Here is a 23,431-nt window from a genome sequence, read left to right on the forward strand (position 1 = left end):
AACCGACAGAGAGGGGGACCACCCACAAGAACTTGCAAGGCGGAACTGACCACGAGCAACAACCCAGTCAGGACAGAACAATAGCTAACAAGGCTAACACAAACAGCAGGCACAACTATCAACCTTACCCACTATCAAGCATCCCCCTGACAGACATGACTACATGAACCTTGTGTAAAGCCCAACCCAACGCAATTGTGCATCCACACTATCCAACTACTAACTCACGCTCACAAGACAACCAGCCTGAAACCAACCCCTCCATATAAGCTAACCCGCCATCCAAATGAGACCACTAGCGCCACACTAAGAAACCCACACCCAAGCTAGTAAGTAGAAGACGGAATGCACTAGACCGACATACACGCAACCCTAGCAGTATTCCTTGAGATGTACTGACTTCCTAACCCAACTCACACAACAAAATCATCTGAGACATAGGTATGGTGATTCACATGCATCAATCCAGACATCCTAGTAAGGACTTAACTGTACTGTGTCGCACCCACATAAAGCTATGGGCATGGGCATAGGTCACAACTAGTTAGATCCGCGGGGACCAGTTTGCATCAGGCACAGACTGGGATGTGTGGGCTGGCCTGAGTAAGAACAAAGATAGAATTGTAGAGATTAACTAACGCAACATATGGACAGAGAGATGAGAGACAGCCATGTCATGCTGAAACTAGATCACTGTAAGTAAGAAATTTGTCTAAATCTCGAAAGGCACACAGAACGAGTGTGCGTTTCTCCAGACAACAATGCTAATAACCAACCCTACTAAAACTTCACCCCTCTTCATACACCTCTCAACTAAACAGAACCATACCTCTTAAACCACAGCAACCCGGACACACTACACCACACCGCAACAACAAACACACCACACAGAGACTTACACAACAGCACATGACGTACTACGACCGGATACCACACCAACAAGCACAGTGAATGGTCTTAACTGACCTGAAGCTGCCAACAGCACATCACAGCTCCCTTGCTCTTTCTCCAAACATTGTCCTACCAACGCGTCCTACCCTACCCCCCTTTCTTTCAGATCCGCCAGAGCGCCAGGGGACCACTACAGTGGTGAAAGTGCACGGTATAAATATCCTTTAACATTAACATTAACCCTAAGGGAGCTACATTGGCTACCAATACCTGCCCATGTCATCTTTACGACACCATGTATCACATATAAGCCTGTGGCAAGTCAAGCACCTCCTTAAGCAGCTCAAAAACGGGTCATCTCGGGAGGCCAGTGCAATTTCCGAAACGGAACATGGCCAGCCTGGAATTAACAATATTCAGAAAAAACGGGAACTAGGCCATCTCCTGTTACATGTCAGCACTTTGGAGAACCATCCCAACATGTTGGCACATCTCATCACTCCTGAAGTTCAGTAAAGAACTGAAGATCTTTCTGTTCAAATAATTCTCAAAAAGCACTGTTAATTACTAAGCACTTGGTAGGCAGTCCGGTTCTCACTAACTTGCAGCAAGTCCTTCCCTTGACCCTCACTGTGTATAATAAACCTTATGTAGAGCGTTCTGTTGCTTCCCGGCTAGGTTTGTGCTTTACATGTATTTTACATACATACAAACCTATGAAGGGAGGGACAATTATATTGCTTTGTTGGCTCCTAAAAGTGGAGACAGTACATTCCAAATGATACAATAAAACCTGCTTGCACACTGGGAAGTGACGCACATGTGGCCAAAAGCCAGGTCAGAAACCCAAAAATATTTTGGTTAGTTTCTAATCCTGTACAGGAGGGGGAGTAACCTCTGACTGGCCCATAGAATCAGAGCTCACCTTCGAGTACTTTAAGATGAGATAGCTGCACCTTGAGGTGGATGGGGTGCAGGATTCACATACTCCAACACCAATCAATAAGGACAACTCAATGGTTTGGCAAAGGGGAGTCAATTTAATGACAAGTACAAGAAACAGGGAAACATAGAGATCAACAATGATGCAATGGTCCGTCTCGCTTCAACTCCCAAAATCTTCTTTCAGACAACAATAGTTATATTCAAATTTTGTCATCATTGACGTGTAACACTCAAAGTTTGTCATACAATTCTATTGGTTGGAAAAGGTAACTTAAGTATAGGTGCTATATCTGTATATGGTAACAGAGTATTAGGATTGGATAACTCTTATCGGGTGGGCGTCTACGCCCTTCCCTCTACATTACTTATGTAGACGTCACTAAAAGTACCATGTCTCATTGGTTCTACTATCTATTGGACCTTAGATTATTTGGCCCACTGTGATTGGCTGGCTACAACCCTAAGCATAAATCTCCACTTTAATTAGCAGCATGCAGAATGGTCACCCAGATGCGGTATGCCCCAAGATTCACCCTGCCTCCCTTTCATCAATCAGCACGTTAGGGCTATGTGTCAATTAGTTGGCTGAAGCTGGCCTCGAAACTGTAGCTTCTTGTCAGGAAAAGTTATGGTATCTCCTGCTTTGGGTGACATCAGGCGTTAGCCCCTCTTCGTGCTTGGCTGGTCATGTGTTAGCACACTGTGAATCGGCTTTGTTTTCCTTCTATTTGTGCATTTAATTCTCATTTTCAGCTGCCACCTACCTGGGCCTCCTTATCTCGACCTTCAATGGGCAGGCTGCTTTCTCCTTAAGTTTAATTTCTCCGAAGTCTCTGTTCGCCTCCCTCTCTTAGGTTGGCCTCGATTTCCCAGGCACGGCCTGCTCCTTGCTGAGTTTCGATTCCACCGTCTCTCTTCTTGCTTTAACTGGAATAGAAATCTTGACCGATTTCATCCTTAGTAACCTGGGTTAATTCTGCCTTTGTATAAAGTGGAGTGCACTTATATAAGGTGCTTCGTTGAGGTAGGTATATAGTTGGAGCTTGCCGCTCTATTTGTCTACTAAGCATAGCAAGCTGCACTGTTTTCTTAGCTTCTTGCGTTACAAGCTTATGTACTGGCGTTAGCTGGTCGAATACTTCCATCCTGCTTTACAGTTACGTTTCTTTCTATTTCAACATTGTTTCTTCTTCTATGTCTGGGATATTCTTATCCATGGTGTTTCGTCTCTATGTGTCATTTTTTTGTGTTGTTCTTCATCTGTACGTCTGTCTGGGCCCTTGTGATGTCATTGTTCATCTTCCGTAAAGACCTTTTGAATTTCTTCTGGGACAGTGTTCAAATAATCTTCATTTCTTGTCATTTGCTGCTAGGGTTGTCTTAATGGAAACCTTATTGCCCATAGTTGTCTGGTTATTGGTGCTTCAATAGGTATTGCTCTTCTGATTGGCACTGGACAGAGCCCTAGTGCGGCTCTCTGCTGGTTTATTTGATCATCGTACGTCACATATCTCGGTGTGAATGTTCCTGGTACTTCTAAATGGGAGACTGGCGTGCAGGCCATATTTGGGACGTCCTCTACACTCCCATTTACTGTGCATACTGTGAAAAAGTCCCATGTTTTTGGCTGGAGTAATGGACTGGGGTAAACCTGAGGGCCATGGACTGCCAGTTGTTTTGTGATGCAGGTCACAGAAGGTACATGGTTGATCTACCAGACTCACAGTCTTTCTTTCAGGCTTCGGCTCTACCTCCCCCCTCTCCTCACCTGATTCTTCGGATGTTAGATCCTTGAGAGCCTCCTTAGCTCTTCAGTAAGTAAGAATACGTAGGAGGAGACAGGTAGAGCCGCAAGCAGTCAACGACCGCAGACGGCAGAGCATGGAACGGCGAAAGAAGCCGAAGCGAGAGGTAAGCAAACCGACTCCGGGAGCCGAATCGAAGAAAGTAAACAGTCGAAAGTAGGAGCGGACAGACGAGGAAAACACAGGCACTAAGAAGCCAAATAGAAAAACCACAGAACAAAACGACTATGACGAGTCGAAGGAGAGGAGCGAATACTACGGGAGTAAACGGAGCGTCGGAGTGATAGTACACAGATAGAACGCACCGATCCAGGGGGTCAGATATTATAGGAGACTCTGCCATGTTGGGTGAGGACTGGTGTGGAACTGTGCATTAAGCTAGTGCCTCCAATGATTCCAAATCATCCACCTGCGGTTCCTGACAGTATGCCCCCATCTCCTCGGGGGGCCCCCGGGTTTACCCGGGTGAAGCTGGTGAAATCTCTTCACCAGATGGGGAGCATGGATGTATCTCACTTGTTCCCATGATCTTTCCTCTACAGGATAGCCCTTCCAATGTACCAGGTACTGCAATCTGCCCTTGCGGTATCTGGAATCAACTAGACGAGCCACCTCATATTCGTCTGGAACCTGTTCCACCTGAGTACGCCCTCTATGGACTGGTCTTTGGAATGGATCTTTCTTATGCTCCTTGAGTATGGAGACATGGAAGACAGGATGCACTCTCTTGAGATAGTCTGGGAGTTTGTGCCTAAAGGCCACTGGGTTCACCTGTTGAACAATGGGAAAAGGCCCAATGAAACGTGAGGAAAACTTTCCGGTATGGACCCATTTGGGTAAAAATCTGGTGGAATACCAGACTAATTGTCCCGTCTTCCACTCCGGATTGGAGCGTCTGCTCCTATCAGCCCATCTCTTTTGTGACTGTTGGCTAACCAAGTGTGCCTTTGCTAGTTCATGTACCTCATGTAGGTCCTTCAATACCCCGTCCGAAGCAGGAACCTTGGTGGCAGGTGAACTAAGCCAGGGCAGGTGTTGAGGATGAAACTCGTATGTACAAAGGGCTCATCTGAATCGAAGTGTGTATGGCGTTATTACAGGCAAACTCAGCTTGAGGGAGAAACCGATACCACTCTTCCTGCTGGGGACTACAAAAGCACCTTAAATACTGTTCCAGGCTGGCGTTAAGTCTTTCTGTCTGTCCATTGCGCTGAGGGTGGCACCCCGAAGAAAGGGCCCTATGGATACCCAGGCTTTGGCAGAGAGTAGCCCGGAATCTTGAGGTAAATTTAGGCCCTCGATCCAAGACAATGGTCCTGGGCAACCCATGCAGATGGACTATGCCTCGAAGAAAAACTGCGGCGGTCTCTGAGGCAGAAGGAACCTGTTTGAAGGCTGAAAAATGCGCCAATTTGCTGTACGAATCAATTGTCACCATAATCACTGTCATGCCATAGGATTGGGGAAGATCTACTATAAAATCCATGGATATGTGTTCCCATGGGCGTTCTGGTAACAAATGTTGTTGCAGTAGTCCCAGGTGCTTACCCGTCTGATGCTTGTTGGAAGCACAAACGGAACAGTTAGACATGTACTGGTATACGTCGTTTCTGAGTGTAGGCCACCAAAACCCCCTACGTAGTAATTCGTAGGTCTTCCGGATACCTGGATGTCCGGTCAAGGGCGTATCGTGACACCAAATTCTGGAGTCTTTTGGTGGGAATGAAAAGAGCCTTTTCATGATAGTATAACCCATTGTTTCCTTGGACGATTGTGGAAGGTAGATTACTGGGGAATCAACTCTTTAAGAAATGAGGTAGTGGAAGCCAGAATCTTAAGCTCTGGGAAAACCAGGTCCTGTCCCTGATAAGACCCGGAGCCTTCTCCATGACTCCGTGACAAGGCATAAGCCTTCTTGTTTTTGGTACCAGGAATGTAAGTAATAACAAAGTCATACTGTAAGATAAAATAGGCTCATCTGGCGTGTCGTGCATTGGTGCATTCCATTTGCTGTAACACTCGAAGGTTTCGGTGATCAGTACGGATAACAAAGCAGTGAGCTGCACCTTGCAAGAGATGGCGCCACTCTTGGCAAGCCAATTTGATTGCCAATAGCTCTCTTTCTAGTACTGAGTAGTTACGTTCACTGCTCGTCAATGTCTTGGAGAAGTATGCCACTGGATGTTCATATCCGTCGTCTGATCTTTGAAGTTGGATGGCCCCTACTGCTCCTATAGAAGCATCAGTTTCGAGGATGAATGGTTTGGTCTGATCTGGTTGGGCCAATATGGGTGCTGTGGTGAACCTTTTCTTGAGCGGAAGGAAAGCCTACCTAGGTTCTTTATCGAAGGTATATTTGACACCTTTCTTGAGTAGTGAAGTAAGTGGAAGCACAGTCTTGGAGAAATTGGGAATGAACCGTCTATAATAGTTGGCTAGGGTTACCAGACATTTGGTCGAAAAAAAATGGTCGTCAGGACAATTGGTCGAAACCACTTGGTCGAAAACCAAATGGGCAATTTTTTTTTTTTTTATTTGTACTTTTTTTAAAATTATTATTTTTACTTTTTTTTTTTTTGGGGGGGGGTCCCCCCTTAACCCCCTTTTTTCCCTAAACGAAAACCTAAAAAATATATAAATTAAAAAAAATTCGACCATTGGGTTTTCGACCAAATTCCGTCGACCATTTGTCTTTCCACCAAATGTCTTTCGACCAAATGTCCGGACAAAGTTGGCTAGACCCAGGAAACTCTGTAACTCCTTGGTGTTTGCCGGTTCTCTCCATTCCGTAATCGCCTTTAACTTACTGGGATCCATTTCTATTCCCTCCTGGGACAAGATGAAACCTAGGTAAGACACTGAAGTAACCTCAAACTGGCACTTTTCTGGCTTGACCAACAGCTGATGGGATAGTAGACGTTGCAACACCTTCTTGACCAGCTGCCTATGTTCGGTTAAGGTCTTGGAAAATATCAGGATGTCGTCCAGGTAGACTACCACAGATAAGAACAACATGTCCGCAAATACCTTATCCATATATCTCTGGAAAATGGCGGGTATTTTTACGAGACCGAACGGCATTACCCTATATTCAAATAGTCCAAAGGGGGTGCGGAAGGCCGTCTTCCATTTGTCTCCTTGTCTTATTCTCAAGATCAAGCTTGGTAAAGTACACTGCACCTTGAACTGCCTCCAAGATATCCCGTATCAAGGGTATGGGGTAACGGTCTCGGATGGTTACCTTGTTGAGGCCTCTGTAGTCAATGCATGGGCGTAGTTCAGCGGAATCTTTCTTTGGTAGGTAAAAATAATAGGGCGGACCCTCTTTTTTGTAAGGGGGCTTGACTCAGGAGGGTCAGAGGTATAGAGAGAGGGGGTGAGTCAAAAGCTACCCTAGCCAAGGCGTGACATAGGGTCACCAGGTTTGCAGATAAATACTAACTCAAAACAAGACAAAAAACAAAGACCCAAGGATGTGAAGAATAGCAAAGAAGAGGTTTTATCCTGGACTACCCCTTCCATCGTGACATTATCCCTGCAATCACTAGCCACGGTAGTTCATTCATGACAGACCCATTAGCATTCCTTCCTCCTGTCCCGCGGGTCGGGACACTACTCGCTTGGTGCACATGCGCACCTTCCTTTTTCCTTGCCCAACATGCGCACTCGGATTGACACACGCGTCTCTTAACAGCACATGCGCGGTCACTTCCACAGTGACACAACTCTTTTGACTGTGACCGGAGGAGCTGCTACTTCTGGCCCTCTCGCGCCGTGCATTTATTTGGCAAGCTACCTCCACCCTGCCGTGATTCTACCATCTATTCTTCTAGTCCTGTGACGTGCCCTACAAGCCTTAGCTCGCTTGTCACTCCGTTGCACATAATTGTGTTTTTTCCAGTCACTCGCTTTTTTGCACTTAGACTGGGCTATCATCACAGCTCACATCCACCTGGTCGATACTTCTTGCCCATCCACTGCATTTGGACCCTTTGTTATATCATCTCTTGGAAACACTAACCGGCACTCCTAACACAACATCCTGTCACCATTTTTGCTAATATAAAAGTATTTAGCCGCCGCTTTTAACTTCCTAATTCTCTAATGTATTTAGCTTTTAGGCCTCTGATGTTCGCAGACAGCCACTCCAGGTAAATTGTTGACTGGACCACTTATTCCACGACCAAGGTGCCAAATTATTTGCTCATGGTAGGTCGCCACGTTTTTGCAGTTTTTAACTACTATCTCTTTGACACCATTCTTAGAACTAACACAGTCCCCTATTACCCTTAGGAGGACATTCCCTTCTCAACATCGACCCGACTTTAACCACCTGTCCTGATGAACGTTCGGTACCATCTCAGCAGCGCTTTCCTACCCTATACAGCCACTGCTTACAGCAAATAAATACCGAACCAGAAACACAAAATTGTGTGTCGACGATGCTAGACAATGTTAAATGTATTGCCATTGCAAACAATACATGCAAAAGGCAATGTTAAACTATGTTAAATGTATTGTAATTGAAAACAATACACAAAATTGACACTGTTGGTCGCTATGCCACCTAATCCACAGAATTGACGATTATTATGTGTCTAGTAATACATTCTTTCAGCGCCGAGGCGCATTGTGTTAAATTTTGTCTGTTCTATGTTAGTGTAAATTAAACAAAACCTCTTCTTTGCTATTCTTCGCATCCTTGGGTCTTTGTTTTTTGTCTTGTTTTGAGTTAGTTATTTTGCTGTGAGAGGAGAGAGCTACTACACCTGCACGAACGTTCTCTGGGAAACTGTATCCTTGGCACTGCGAGCCACGGAGGGCTCTTGCTGAGGCACGCTCGCTTCCTGGAGGAGGCGGAGCCAACCGGCGATCACGTGGGCAATCACGTGACTTTGTGCAGCCTGATAGACCAGCCGAAACCGCCCTTGTGGTGCATTTTGCTGTGAGAGGAGAGAGCTACTACACCTGCACGAACGTTCTCTGGGAAACTGTATCCTTGGCACTGCGAGCCACGGAGGGCTCTTGCTGAGGCACGCTCGCTTCCTGGAGGAGGCGGAGCCAACCGGCGATCACGTGGGCAATCACGTGACTTTGTGCAGCCTGATAGACCAGCCCAAACCGCCCTTGTGGTGCATTTTGCTGTGAGAGGAGAGAGCTACTACACCTGCACGAACGTTCTCTGGGAAACTGTATCCTTGGCACTGCGAGCCACGGAGGGCTCTTGCTGAGGCACGCTCGCTTCCTGGAGGAGGCGGAGCCAACCGGCGATCACGTGGGCAATCACGTGACTTTGTGCAGCCTGATAGACCAGCCCAAACCACCCTTGCGGCGTTAAGCCCGTCCGCGGAGTAAAGGGCGTTGCAGTCTGTCTTTAGCTCTACTGTTTTGCTGCTGTTTGGCTCTGGGTGGCGCAGGAAGCCCGGCTGGGTCTCATTTATAAAGTATTATCTACAGGGGTCAACTGTTGCTCTTAGCTGGACACTGGGGAGGAGAGACGGACTCTGGCTGCTCCTCAAGCCATCGGGCGTTCCCAAGGTGATGCTTTCATATGATTGTGATATTGATTTTAAAAGTACTTGATAAACATTATATGCTTTTTTAATAGCATATCTTTCGTTCCCAGCTACTGTTTTTATTGCTTTTACTCAGAGCCTTTTCGGAGGGATTATATTTTTTATACCTAGAGGCTGCGAGCTGTGCTCCCCTCTGTAAGTAACTTAACACCTGTGTATCTACTTTCAACATGCCCGCACTTAGAAGTGGGTTTGAAACGGTTGAGAACCAAGCACCTCCAATGGAGGTTCAACCCGACTTAGGGAGGCTTAGCGACACATCTGTGCACACAAATCTCACTGGAAATATGCCTAATCCTATTTTAATTGTGGATAAGACTAAAGAAAAGTCTATTTTAAGTATTGAAGGGGGTCAAAGGAGCTCCTCTACTACCGACCTCGTAGTGTCCGATAACGTAGCCCCTGGTAATGGGGTTATGGAATCAGTAGATTCTGAATTTAATGGGGTCCATAGGGACAAACCAGAATTCAGACAGGAACTTACAGATGAAGAATGCCTCCAACAAAGTTTTATTGGTATTAAAAAGGTAGTCCGATATCACGCTTCTACCCCCCTTCAGAGGAAGATTCTGAATACTAAAGCACAAGCTGGACAAAGTTCAGAATCACTACCCTGGAAGGGTATAAACCCATCCGGATTCATGCAATTTTCACATATTTCCCCAGCTACATTCATTTTCGGAAAGGAGAATAACGATAATGTGCAGTCTCCCATAAACTCTCCAAGGATAGAAACCCTTAAACTAAATGAGGGGGGGGGCCACCCTAAAGGGATCTCTAGTCGGCCTAAGTATAATCCGAATCAACCTATTGGGGAAAGTGACTTAGATGACTCTTTCTTTACTATGGCAGATGCTACGGGTGTTTTGCTTAAAGAAATTGTGGATCTAGAGATTCCAGCAGGTAGATCTGTGCATAATGGAAAGGGGACAAGGAGCCTATCGGAGGGAGCACCTTCTTATTCTAATCCAGGTGATGAAAACAACTACATAACTGGGAATCAACTAGTGGGTACGCAACAATCTTTGGTTAAATTGCCCCTAGAAATGGTCAATTCGTCTATACACAACAAAACAGCCTCTACTCAAACAGATAAAGGGGAGGAACCTATAGTGCAAATGGAAGACAAAGCTACGGATTCCCAGCAATTTTTACGAGAAATCCAGGTAGTAGAGGAAAACAAACAAGAAACTCCTGGTTTAAGTAGGAAGGAGAATGGTGATTATTTGTTACCACTCCTATCGAACCTACACATTAGTCTCAATCTGGCCTTGAAAACACTGGGGGAGTCTCAAGAGACCATGGCGGGCTCTATGATAGGGCAACAGGCGGCTTTCAATCAGCTGGTGTCTCGTCTGGCATTTTTGGAGGGAATAGTAGAGGGCAAGACCATGAAGGAGCACATCATTAAAGAACAGAGTCGATGTGACAAATTTAGAAAGGAACAGGACATAAGATTAACTACCATGGATGCAAAAATTACCACTCTGCTGGAAGTTATGCTTTCAGGAGACCGCCCCACTTCGTCTAAGAGAGAGCTAGGGGAACGCGATTCCCAGGGCCAAAAAGATAACGAGGATAATAATAATAATTACGGAAAGAAAATGGTCTCTCCCGATAGTCCTTCTACACTCATAGATGTCATAATGATGGCAACTGAAGGAGGCTCCGAAGATCAGGAGTTGGATAAGCATAGTACACAGATGCATACGAGAGTATCCCTCAATGACATAGAACTATTGAACATCAGCATTGAAGATACAAGATCCCCTCAATACACTACACCAATTAAAGGGCTTAAAAGCAAACACAAGACCAAATATAGAGATAATAAATCACCAACTCAAGAGAGGGAATTGGAGGCAAAGAGTAATAAGGACGGAAAAGTGCCTGTGAATATTTCTGACTACAATATAAATGAGGTGCCCCAATCCCCAGTGGGTAAGCGTAATAAATCTAAAAAGCAAGGGAGGACACTTAAAAAAAGTAAAAACATGCCCAATACAAAAATTAAAGGTAGAAATGCCAACCTTAAAGGAATTAGAAACATCGTGTGTCCGGAAGAGACGGAAGCGAGGGGGGGTCCCAAGAATGCCCATAAGGAAGATAATTCAGTCCAGGGCAAGAAAAATAAAGGCCCGGTGGCTTGTGGGGAAACTACTATAGATGTTAATAAGGAAAAGAATAACTTGCCGAAAAGCGGATTGGAACTTATTCAAACCAAACAAACAAAGATGACAGCTTTTGGCACAATAATTAGCACTAAACATGCCAGAACATCTTTAGGCACACAACAGGTCAAACTCCCCACGGTCTCCCAAGAAACTCAGCTGGCTGTAAATATTAATGCCAATCCCGTTGAGGGGTTGACCGAATCGTGTGGGGGAGCTAGTAGTTCTACCGCTAATATTATGGAAAGAAATCCTCAAAATATACAACCCCCTAAAACACAAGATCCGGAAGATGAAGCTATGAGCCCTTTTAGAGTAGATCATACAAAGAAACAATCCACTGTGATTCAGGCCCCTACTAAGCTCTGTACAGGGAAAATAGTGGGTTGGATTAACAATAATATAACAGACTCACATGTTAACTTGAACAGAACTCATCTTTTAAATCTGTTTAAAAAGATCCCTGTGTTACGAGCTATAACTACAGATGATATAGATGCCATATCTCTTCCCAACTGCAACAACCACAGAATGGTAAGTTGCTTTCATTCAGAAATGGTGGCAGATATGGTGCGTGCCCAAGAAAAAAATCTTAATTCTTTGGGCTATGATCTACTCTCATTAGCAGATAAGAAAGAGGCCAATAATTTTCTTGAATATCAGGAACCGAATAACAGTCAAACCAAACAAATTATTCAACTTGAGAATAATAAATTTGAAAACTTGGGCCCAGGGCTGGCATTGATTTCAAGCCTCCTGAATAATAATCAGGATTGGTCATGGTTACAACCGGCACTCAAAACCCTGGAAACATTTAGACAAGACAAGATGCGTTCCTAACCATATAGAGATTGAGGTGATCTCTTGGAACTCTTGTGGGGGAATCAATCTCAATACGTTTTTGAATAAAAGGGAAAATTATGTACGCCCCCGTATCTATTTCTTACAGGAAACTATGATGCTTTCAGACATGCACATAGAAGGTTTCTACACTTTTTCTTCAGTAGCTACCAGGGGTCAGCTGGGCAGACCCAGCGGAGGCCTGGTTATTGCAATCGATCGCAATTTGGGGTTAGTAGGTGAGGTGATATTTAGGAGTAACTGGCTCCTGGCGCTTATGCTATCTAGGGAGAATAATCTAGACCCAATTCTCCTTTTGAACCTCTACTGGAATCCACTAAAAGTAGACATTGAGGAAGTGGAGGACTCTCTAGATATAATCTTGGGAAATTGGTTTGAGAAAGGGTTAGGAAATCGCATTATTTTGGGAGGAGATTTCAACTCAGCCTGTGCCGATGGTTCGGTGCTTAATGAAAGAGGGATTTTACCTAGACTTCTTAGTACGACGACAAAAAGAGGTATAAGGTGGGACAACTACTTAGATAACTGGGATTTGGGTCTTTTAGACTACGCCTTAGATTGGAATCTTCCTAAACATACTTGGAAAAGAGGAAGTAAGAGCTCTAGAATTGATTTCTTCTATGTATCTAATGGTTGGAAGCAAGCCTGTGGAAAACTATCACATATGGAGGTCGAATTAAGCGACCACGTTCCCTTATGCTTTTCTCTCTTGATCCCCGTCAGGAGTATTTCTGTCAATCCCATGTTGCAAGGTTTAGAGGTGGGAAACAACGGGAGAAGAGTTATTTGGAATAAGAAAACAATTAAGAAATTTAATACCATGGTGTTGGATAATTTGTCACAGGTGCAGCTTCAAAGTATCATGGAGGAGGACATTGAGTTGGGAGGCTCCTACTATAACATTATTTTGTCATGTGTTTATAAAATTAGTAGGGCCAGAGATCTGGAGGTGCCGACACTGAGGGTGCGGGTGGCTGATCCCAGAAGTCAAACAGCCAAGCATACTAAATATAGGGAAATTAAAGCCTTGAAAAAAGGATCTATTACTTTTGAGGAATTTAGGCTGAAAAAGAAAAAAATAATTCAGAACTATAAAAACTTTATCAAGTCTCTTAGAATGGATCACTATCAAGAAACACATCAACTGATGATGCATAATCTATGTAAGGGCAGAGAGGTTAAATTTTGGTCTACCATCAACTCCATACTTACGCCCTCTAAAGACAAATTAGATTGCCCCATTCAAGCGGATGTGTGGACTCTCTTTTATAAAGCAAAGTTCGCTCTACCCGCTAATCTCGCTAGGGAACAGGATGTGAACTTGGGCCCTCCGGTTGCAAGTGAGTGTTGGTGGGATATAGAAGATATTAAATGGGCCATTAACAAGCTCAAACCTTCTAGAGCACCGGGCCCCGATGGTATTCCCCCCTTTGTTATAAAGGCGGCCCCAGAAATGTGGGCTAAGTTACTCAAACCCATATTTGATGATGTATTTACATATCACACTATCCCTAAAACCTGGTCGCAGAGTATTATAATTCCAATCTACGAAAAAGGGGATGTCCTAAATCCACAGAACTACAGGCCTATTGCACTGTTAGATGCAGCGAGCAAAGTCTTTGGCATTTTGCTCTTGAGGGACCTTAATAAGGTTATTAGAGGGAAGGCCTGCTATAGTAAATTCCAGGTGGGATTCAGAGAGGGCTTGGGAACCGACCTAAATGGGATGATCTTGGCTCATTTAAGGGATACAGTCCACCAAACTAAAATGGGAGATGTATACATGGCTTCCCTGGACCTCTCTAATGCCTTTGATGGGGTCATTAGAGCTAGATTGTGGACAAAAATGTTAGCTATGAACGTCCCACGTAAGATTGTCCAAATCTTGGCCCTCTTACACAGGAATACCACCGTTAGGGTACGCTTATCTCAAGAAGGCTCCCTTTCTGAGGCAGTTCCTACTGAGGTTGGGGTCAAACAGGGCTGCTCCCTTGCACCCACGCTCTTTAACCTGTACGTCAGCGATGTGGAGGACCTGTGGCAGGGCCCTTCTATTACTCCAGTCAGGTTGGGTAGCTTGGCTATCGAGTGGATGGCCTTCGCAGATGATTTTATCCTCTTTGATCGTACCCCGAGGGGCCTTCGCAGAAAGATGGATATTTTCTATCAATATGCTCTGGCGAATAATCTCTCCCCCAACGCTTCGAAATCCCAAACGATTGTAATTTCTAGGAAAAGAGTTGCCAAACCTTGTATCTGGAAGATGGGAGATAACTCGGTGGATCAGGTTCAGGCCATAACCTATCTAGGTTATAATTTTTCCAACCGATCTAGCTTAAAGATGTGGAAACTGAATCTTGGGAATACAACAGCTAAACTAAAGAATCAGATGAAGTTTCTGAGGGGAAAGGTCTGTAAATTTTCGCTTCTGCCTATTAGACGATTCTACCTTGCGAAATGTGAACCGGTTCTTTTATACGGTTTGGATATTTGTACAAAAGACTTGAGCTCTCATCTTAATGTGATCCAGGGGAAATTGTGGAAGGAAGTTATGCGCCTTTCTAGGGCTATCCCCAATTCCATTATTCGGCACGAGTTATGTCTCATATCTCTTAAAGCCAGATACTTGTGGAGGCAACTCTCCTCTTTTAGAAAAATATATGATCCTCCGATAAATACTTTATATGAGTTGTTGAATAGGGTTGTCAAAACAGGGACGGTACCATCCATTAAGAGTTTCAGCGATAGAATGTTCTTGTTGTTGGAATCGCTGGGACTCTGCGTGGACGATCTGATTCAACGACCGGGACTAGTCAAAAAATCTTTATTTAGGTTAGACTGGGTAGACACAGTAAATGATATTGAATCCCATGTTACCTACAAAGAGTACGCTAAATTTTTTCATGCAAGGGAATCAATTCCTCTATATATTCAAAGATTTCCTTGCCAGAAGGCGAGAAATACATTTATGCGTTTCAGACTAAATCAGATGCCCACTCTAGAAAGAATCTACCATTGGAACCATAGAGAAAAAGGATCGAAGGATAATTTTAAAAATCTCGCATGTCGATTTTGTGGAGCGACCGACATGATAGAAACTCTCAGGCACCTTCTTCTGACATGCACCCATTTTGGGAATAAAAGATCTCTCTACCTGGCAGATAGATTTGAGGGGGACTGGGAAATGTCGAAGAATCTGTTCTGGAGTCGCTGCATATGGGGTGCAAATATCTCCCTAATCCTCGCATTGAATTCACTCCTTCTTAATATTCAGGAGGAACTGGAAGTTAAAAATAATGAATTCAACGAGTAGAGACTAGATAGATCCAACGGTACATGAAATGATATATGAAATGTAATTTGTATATAAACATATGGAATATTGATTTTACGGCTGGGAATGATTTTAAAGCTGATAAATGTGTTAAAAATGTTCTTTTCTTCGTAAAATGAAATATATTTTGCTATTTGTTTGGAATGTACTTTATGTTGTATAAGGTTTTATGTAAACTATTCATGCAACAATAAAAAAAAAAAAAAAAAAAAATTATCTAGCTCTACTGCAAACCTGGTGACCCTATGTCACGCCTTGGTTAGGGTAGCTTTTGACTCACCCCCTCTCTCTATATCCTTCTTTGGTATAAAGAATAACGAATCTCCACAAGATGATTTAGACTCCTGAATGAGCCCATTTTGAAGATTGGCATCAAGATAGTCTTGGAGGGCACTCCGTTCCGGGAGAGACAAGGGGTACATCCGTCCGAAAGGCACTGCTGCGTCAGGGATCAGGTCGCTGCAGCAGTCTTCCACCGGTGTGGAGGTAATTGTCGGGGTAAAGTATCCAGGAACACCTCTGAGAACTCCTGATACTGGAGTGGGACTGAGGATACTATTAAGGGACCGATGATATTGGTTCTGTCTTTACTTACTGCCTTGGTAGTAGAAGGGTTCATGCAATTCGATCTACAATACTGCGAGTCAAAGCTCACCCTATTGGCAGTTCAATCAATGTGAGGGTTATGCTTCCTTAACCAAGGTATTCCAATAACCAAAGGAAAGTGAGATGCTCTGATTTGGTCAAATACCAGATACTCTTGATGGTTGCCCAATCTCATTTGCAGAGGAATCGTCTCTCTCATAATAGACCCCGAGGACAGGGGCTTCCCATCCACACCTTCTACTGGAATGGGTCTTGACTTGGGTCTTGTGGGAACAAGTTTCTCCTTGGCACAGTTAAGGTCCATGAAATTGCCAGCTGCCCTGCAGTCCAACATTGCCAACACCTCAGTGGGATTTGTATCGGACTACCAGACAACCACAGGAAGACCTTGAAAACCATCAAACTGTTTTCTTCAGTATCCTCTAGTGTTCTTGAGTTGTAGCAAGGGTTGTTGGTAGATCCCCCGAAACCTCCCTTGCAGCAGATCGGGGGTTGGAGTTTTCCCTCCTCCTAGGAGGAACCTCTGGACAGTTTCGTAATATGTTTCGAGGAACCACAGTACAAGCACAGACCGGCTTCTCGACTGTGTTTTCTTTCTTCAGGAGTAAGGGGTCCACGAGTAGCTCCTATCTGCATAGGCTCATCCGTAGGGGGAGTTGACCTCGGAGCAGGAGTCTGGGAGGGTAAACCGACAGCCTGCGGGGTTCCGCAAAGTCGTCTTCTTTCTTGTCGACGTTCCAGCCCCTGTACTCTATCTGGAGGGATAAAGTCATCAAATCCTGAAAGGATGTGGGCCGGGCTACCCGTGCAAGTGCATCCCTGATCTCGTCTTGGAGACCTCATCTGAATATAGTCTGCTGGGCAGAGTCGGGCCAATCAGCCTTGGCGGCTAATCTCTGGAAGCGGGAAATATATGTTTGGACGTCAGTGTTTCCCTGGCGAACATCCAATATGGCTTCTAATGAAGAATACAGCACTTCGGGTCTGTCGAACCTGTCTTTAAAGGCCGTTACAAATTGGTCATAGTTATTCAAAGAAGGGTCATCATTGGTGACTAACGGTGTAGCCCAGGATAGGGCATTTCCTGTGAGATTCGCAATGATGAAACCGACTCTGGACCGGCCCGTCTCATAAGCATGGGTCCGGAAAGTAAAGTACACCTTGCAGGCATCTAGAAAATCCTTGAGTCCTCCTGGATGACCATCTTATTTGCCACATGAGAGTGGCACAGTTGGTAGGTTGCCGTGATCATCTCGGTGTAACACCACTTGTTGTCAAAGAGCAATATTTTCCGTTCTCAAGGCTTGTACCTCTACTGTAAGATTCTGCATTGCAGCTACAAGTTCTTGATACTGCTCCAAGGACGCCATGGGTAAAGTTGGGCGTTGTATGCTGTCAGGCTTCGGCTCTACCTCCCCCTTCTCCTCACCTGATTCTTCGGATGTTAGAACCTTGAGAGCCTCCTTAGCTCTTAGGCGGTTCTTTTCCTTGTTGGAAGCCTTGTCCTTGTGCGTCCGGACCTTCCGCTCGTGTAAATAAGGTCTGGCCCCTCCGGAGGCCACCTTGACAGAGATATAAACCTGCCCTCAGGGGCTCCCAGAGGGCCAGCCTCAACTCCCAGGGAAAAAGCCGGAAGGCAGAAAAACCCCTGGAGATCTTGTTTATGGGAGATGGTGGTATGAGGATCTTCCGGATCTTAATGAGTAGTGAATGAAACACTCCAATCATCTGAGTTGCCAAAGGAACACTATGGATGGTTAATGGTGGCTAACTCGGAGGCACAGATAAAGTGGAAGAGGCAGTATCAACTACAAACCAAGAAGAACTAAAAGGAATGACAGAAGAACCGGGCACTATAATATGAGCTACCACAGGAGAGAGAAAGTATCCTAAATGCTGGTAAGTGCCAACAGAAAGAAGGATAATAAACAGTGAGCTAACAGGTCAATGAAAAAATGAAAGGAGGAAGATCAGTATAGGCAGAAAACTTGCGGAAGGCAAGATCAGAAGAGATGCGGTGCAGAGGAATGGCCAGACGCCACAGTTCAGTAAGTAAGAATAAGTAGGAGGAGACAGGTACAGCCGCAAGCAGTCAACGGCCGCAGGAGGCGGCGCAAGGAACGGCGAAAGAAGCCGGAGCGAGAGGTAAGCAAATCGACTCTGGGAGCCGAATCGAAGAAAGTAAACAATCGAAAGTAGGAGCGGACAGATGAGGAAAATACAGGCACTAAGAAGCCAAATAGAAAAACCACAGAACAAAACGACTACGAGGAGTCGAAGGAGAGGAGCGAATACTACGGGAGTAAACAGAGCATCGGAGTGAAAGTACACAGATACAACGCACCGAACCAGGGGGCGGAGTCGGATATTATAGGAGACTCTGCCATGTTGGGTGAGGACTGGTGCGGAACCGTGCATTAAGCTAGTGCCTCCAATGATTCCAAATCCTCCACCCGCGGTTCCTGACACTTTCTCCAGCCTTCTTTGTATCACCAACACTATTGACACTGATAATATGTGGCTGAACAGAAAAGTAGGCACCCCTCGAAAATATAGGAGAAGTTGGGTGAAAGAGTGTGTAGTTGGCAGGTCCTCCCCGCCAACAGTAATGCTTTATCACGTCAGCTCACACAGCCACACCATGATTCACAAACAGATTACCACCACCTGCTGAATCTGCTGTCCAGAAGAGTAGCACCCATTCCTCAAAGACCTGCACAGGGAACTCACACCTGAACGCAATTGAGAGATTAACTGCTTCAAGCCCGCTCCGATCAGGGATAAAAGTAGAGCTGGACTGATTAGGTTGTGGGAGTCAGAGGTTTGGCAGCCAGGTGGAGGCTGGAGAATTGGGATGCGGCATGGAGGAAAGAAAGAGAGGAAGCTAAGCAGAGATGAGGGAGAAAAAACCTAGGCGGAGTTGAAGCAGAGAGAAATTAGAGTGCAATTGAGAGAGAGAGAAAATCCAAGGTAAAGAAGGGAGCATCAAAAGTGGAGAAGGAGGAAATTTAAAATGAAGAGAAGGAGGTGGAAAATAGACTAAGGAAAGTGGAGGAGACAAAGGGATGACCAAGTGATTCTAAGTGATTTGACCAAACCCAAAGGTTCGACTTACCAAAAGTTCGACTTTTTAAAAAAAAAAATATTTCCAGCAAATATGTATGTGGGGGGAGACCTTCCACAGCGCCCCCCCACCTTACCCCTGTACATTTTTTATATACCCCCCCACATATATATATGCGGGAAATTGGGGGTCAAACTTTTGGGAGTCGAACTTTTGGGGTTAGGTAAAATCATCCTAAACCGACCAAGTAAAGCATATAAAGAGGAAGAGAGATTGAGAGACTAAGAGAAGAGACAAGAGAAATGAAGAGAAAGAGAGAAAGAGAGAGAGAGAGAGAGAAAGAGAGAGAGAGAGAGAGAGAGAGAGAGAGAGAGAGAACAGGCTTGGACCTGGGGCTGTGAAACCTCTTAAGTTGGTGAAAAGAGGCCAAACGAGGGCCAGGCCTGACTAAAAGGCTTGGGGTTAAGCCTGACAACCTCAAGGCCCAAACATTTCCAATGAATCTGTGACTAGCCGCCATAAACAGGACCCACGGCACCATGGGTGGTGACACCAGCTATTACAACAGTCCAGGGGGACCAATATGTTTTCTGGACCAGAACAAAATGAGACAATAAAGACCCTATAAGGTGCCAAGAAAGAAATGTCGGACACTATGAAACCCGGAAATTGTAACTGTTCACTGCCAGTGAGATGAAGCCCAGTTTGAAGGACTGTTGAGTATGGTCCTACGTTGGCCAGGGGAAACCCCATTGCCGATGTTTCCTGACCTGAAGTTTGTTTTATGTGAACTATAAATGCACTGTGTACCTTTATCAGGTTTTAAGCCCCTTTTTCAGTCAGTCATGACAACACTTACTTCAAATTGTTCTACCTCAATAGTCTCTATGCTGGCCCCTATTAGAATAGTAAATACGTTTGTGTATCGCTTTTAATTAACTGAAACTCGTCTCAACAATGAATCTATGATGTTTGATTGCATCCCAAAAGCTCGAATGCCGTTTCACCACACTTCTTTCCTGCATTTTTCTGCGCAAAATCTGGGTCTCCCCCACAAATTGCCTCACCTACCATCTCATCCCTCCCTTGATATATGCCTAACCCCAACCCACCATCTAAATATTTGCAGTAAAAATGAGGTGGCATTTAACGGATTCAAGCAGATGGGATGCGACCAAAGAGGCTGGTTCTTAAGAGTATGCTATAGACCCCATATATACATCCAGCTCAGACCAACATGATAAAACAATAGATTCTGTAGCAGCAATAAACGCTATTGTGGAACCGAATCTGTAAGTGTTCTTTATATAATAAACATGTACACAAGGTAATGCAAATAAATCGTTTTTTAAAATATTCTCTGCTTTGCCGTGTCTCCTTCATAGTTTTATGTTGTTTCATGTTCATTGATTTTATAATGTTGGGGTGGGGTTGCAGGGCAGAGTTTGTGGAATGGGGGCTGCATTTTAGGTTTTTGCCCTGAGCACTAAGGTGTCTAAAAACTGCTGTTATTCCTCTCAAACTGCATGTTGTGCAGGGACAACATACTTCTGTCTGTTGTAATGTGTCTTTCTATGCTGTTCCTCTTCTCTTCACATGCATTTAGAAACAATCCAATTTGTGTGAATGTTCGAATCAATACAAATTATAACTAGAACAAGAATCATGAAAAGGGATAGTACAAACAGGTACAAACATATACGTTGTAGGCAGCAAGGGGAGTGCCAACCTCACACAGCATCCCCCCAGTCCACTTCAACCAGCCCTTGATCACATGTAAAGGAAATTTGCATTAAAGTTAATTCACTTTATTACAGAAACTGGAGAACGAGCGAGAGAATGCAGAGGAAAGAAATGAAACACCGATGACAACAGCAAGTAAGAGGCTATCTGACAGCTGTCATTCTTTCTTCCTCTAAGTTGTGGTGTCCTGCACTGTAGACTTGCGCCATGTTAGGCACCACGTACCTGCGTATTTGCACTAAATAGGGTTACACAATATTCCACCAAACAAAACATTTCCCGCAAACCATTGATAACTGTGAAATAATTGTCACTTTGAAAAAAAGTAGAAGGGTAACTTAGCAAATGAGCACAACCACTTTAAGTGGGGATTTCTACCAAGAATCATGTTTAATTAGGACCCAAACATTTGCATTTCAAGCTGCACCCTCGATCCATCACAAAACCCTCACAATAGTGGCACTGTAACCACACCAATAGGCACATCACCATCCTATTGAATACTTAAAACTCCATTCGCCTCTGTATCCCCAGAGCAAGCATCGCCTTCCACCCATACTCCCATAGACCTAGTTCCAACATCCCTTGAGACCACCCACAAAACCAAAGGTGCAGAGTCAGAGTTGGAAAGTAAATAAGAAGGAAGAAGTGGGAACCTGGAAGAGAGGGAGGAGATGATTGCCAATGATGGAGAGGAAAATAGGTCTAGTGGGTACGTTGTCAGCTTTAGAACGAGTAGATCTAAGTTCTGTTACCAGCGTAGAGAGCAAAGTAATTAAAACCGAGGCTTTAGGCTACCGGCTATGTGTTTAAATTAAACTCTTACGGCGTTTTATTTTTCTTACATTAGATACCTACTCAATAGAACCCTGTAAATGGAATGTTTGATAAGCATGAAATATTATTCACATTATGTGAGATTTCCTAGAATGTGTGAAACTTCCCACAAACCTGGTTCCCTGATTGGGCATATTCTGCACACATGTGTGCTAACGCATGCATGCACTCAGCGTTGTGGTGGACTGTCAACATTTTAATCCAATACCCTTGCTAATTATCTTCTATCCCCATCCTGCTTACTTTTCTCCACCATTCATACTCTTCTCTCCTGCTACTATGTTTTCCTTTGCCCCGCCAATCCTGATGAGATCATTACCCTATTCCTCAAAGCTAACCCTTCCTGTGCCCCCAACGGCCCACTGCCCTGCACATTGTGAAGCACATAGCTCCCAGTGTTGTTCCACACCTTACTTCCCTCTTCAACTCCTCTCCTGACAATGCCACTTTTCCCTCATGCTATAAGACAGCTACTGTCATCCCTCTCCTTAAGAAACCTGGTCTAGATCCTAACTGTCCTCCCAAGCTTCGCACTGTCTCTCTTCTACTACACTATTTCAAAATCCTAGAGCGAGTAGTATTCAATCGGCTCACTGAGTTTCTTTATACTCACAACCTACGGGACCCTCTTCAATCTGGCTTCTAACCTCTGCATTCTACCGAGACAGCTCTCCTCAATGTCAGCAACTTCATCTCTTCCTTTCGGCATGCAAATCTTTCATCTATTCTTGTTCTTCTCGACCTCTCTGCTGCCTTTGACACCGTTGACCATTTTGACCTTCTCTCTACATTATCTCTCCTTGGCATCAGAGATAAGGCCCTCGCTTGGTTTGCTTCAGAGCTTGCCCCCAGACACTTTTAGGTGACTGGGGCAAGGGGGACCTCCCCACTGACCCCCTTACTGTTGGAGTTCCCCATGGATCTGTCCTTGGTCCACTTCTCTTCCAACTCTCTTCTTCAGCTCTTGGCACCCTGATCTCCTCTTCTTCTCCTTTCACTCCTCATCTGACAAACTGTTGTCGAAAATTTCAAACGGTCTCTCCACCATCAAATATTGGATGACGTCTCACTTGCTCACTCATGCTCACCTACACCAAGACTGAAGTTCTTTACTTCCCAGCCAAACAGGCTATCTCTTCCTCTCCTCCTCTTCTTTTCTTCTCTCCTGACTACCTTCCTTACTCTGCTTCCGCTCATAACCTTGATGACATGTTCGTTCCATCACACAACTTCTGGCTCTTCATTTCCAAATCTGCCACTGCAGCCATACTAAACCTTTCTAGAGCTCACTACTGTGCCGGTCTCCTTTATGGCCCTCTGAGCAATGCTTTTTCACCTCTGGACAAAGTCACCAACTTGCGGTCCACACACTTTTCAAGCTTTCTCGCTTTACCTCTACCTCCTATGCCCGTCGGCAGATTTGCTGGCTATCTATGAATCAAAGGGCTAAGTATAAACTTCTTCTCATCATCTTCAAAAATATCCATCAACTCACCCCACCCTATCTATCTGCTCATCTAACTGCCTACTCTCCTCCTCGCTCTTTAAGATCATCCTCATCTCACCTCCTTGCCACCACTCGAGCCCTCTGTGCTCCC

General features: G+C 44.7%; 1 protein-coding gene across 2 annotated transcripts in view; it reads left to right on the plus strand.

The window, feature by feature from the left end:
• C9H21orf58 (chromosome 9 C21orf58 homolog) overlaps positions 1-23,431 on the plus strand; it is a 352,196-nt gene that overhangs the window by 87,239 nt on the left and 241,526 nt on the right. For both annotated transcript variants that reach the window (XM_069616036.1, XM_069616037.1), the window contains exon 2: positions 21,071-21,131. In XM_069616036.1, the coding sequence (XP_069472137.1) occupies positions 21,071-21,131 (61 nt within the window). The remainder of the gene's footprint in view (positions 1-21,070; positions 21,132-23,431) is intronic.

The sequence above is a fragment of the Ambystoma mexicanum genome, chromosome 9 (genome assembly GCF_040938575.1).
Source record: "Ambystoma mexicanum isolate Mex_15411 chromosome 9, UKY_AmexF1_1, whole genome shotgun sequence".
Lineage (NCBI taxonomy): Eukaryota > Metazoa > Chordata > Amphibia > Caudata > Ambystomatidae > Ambystoma > Ambystoma mexicanum.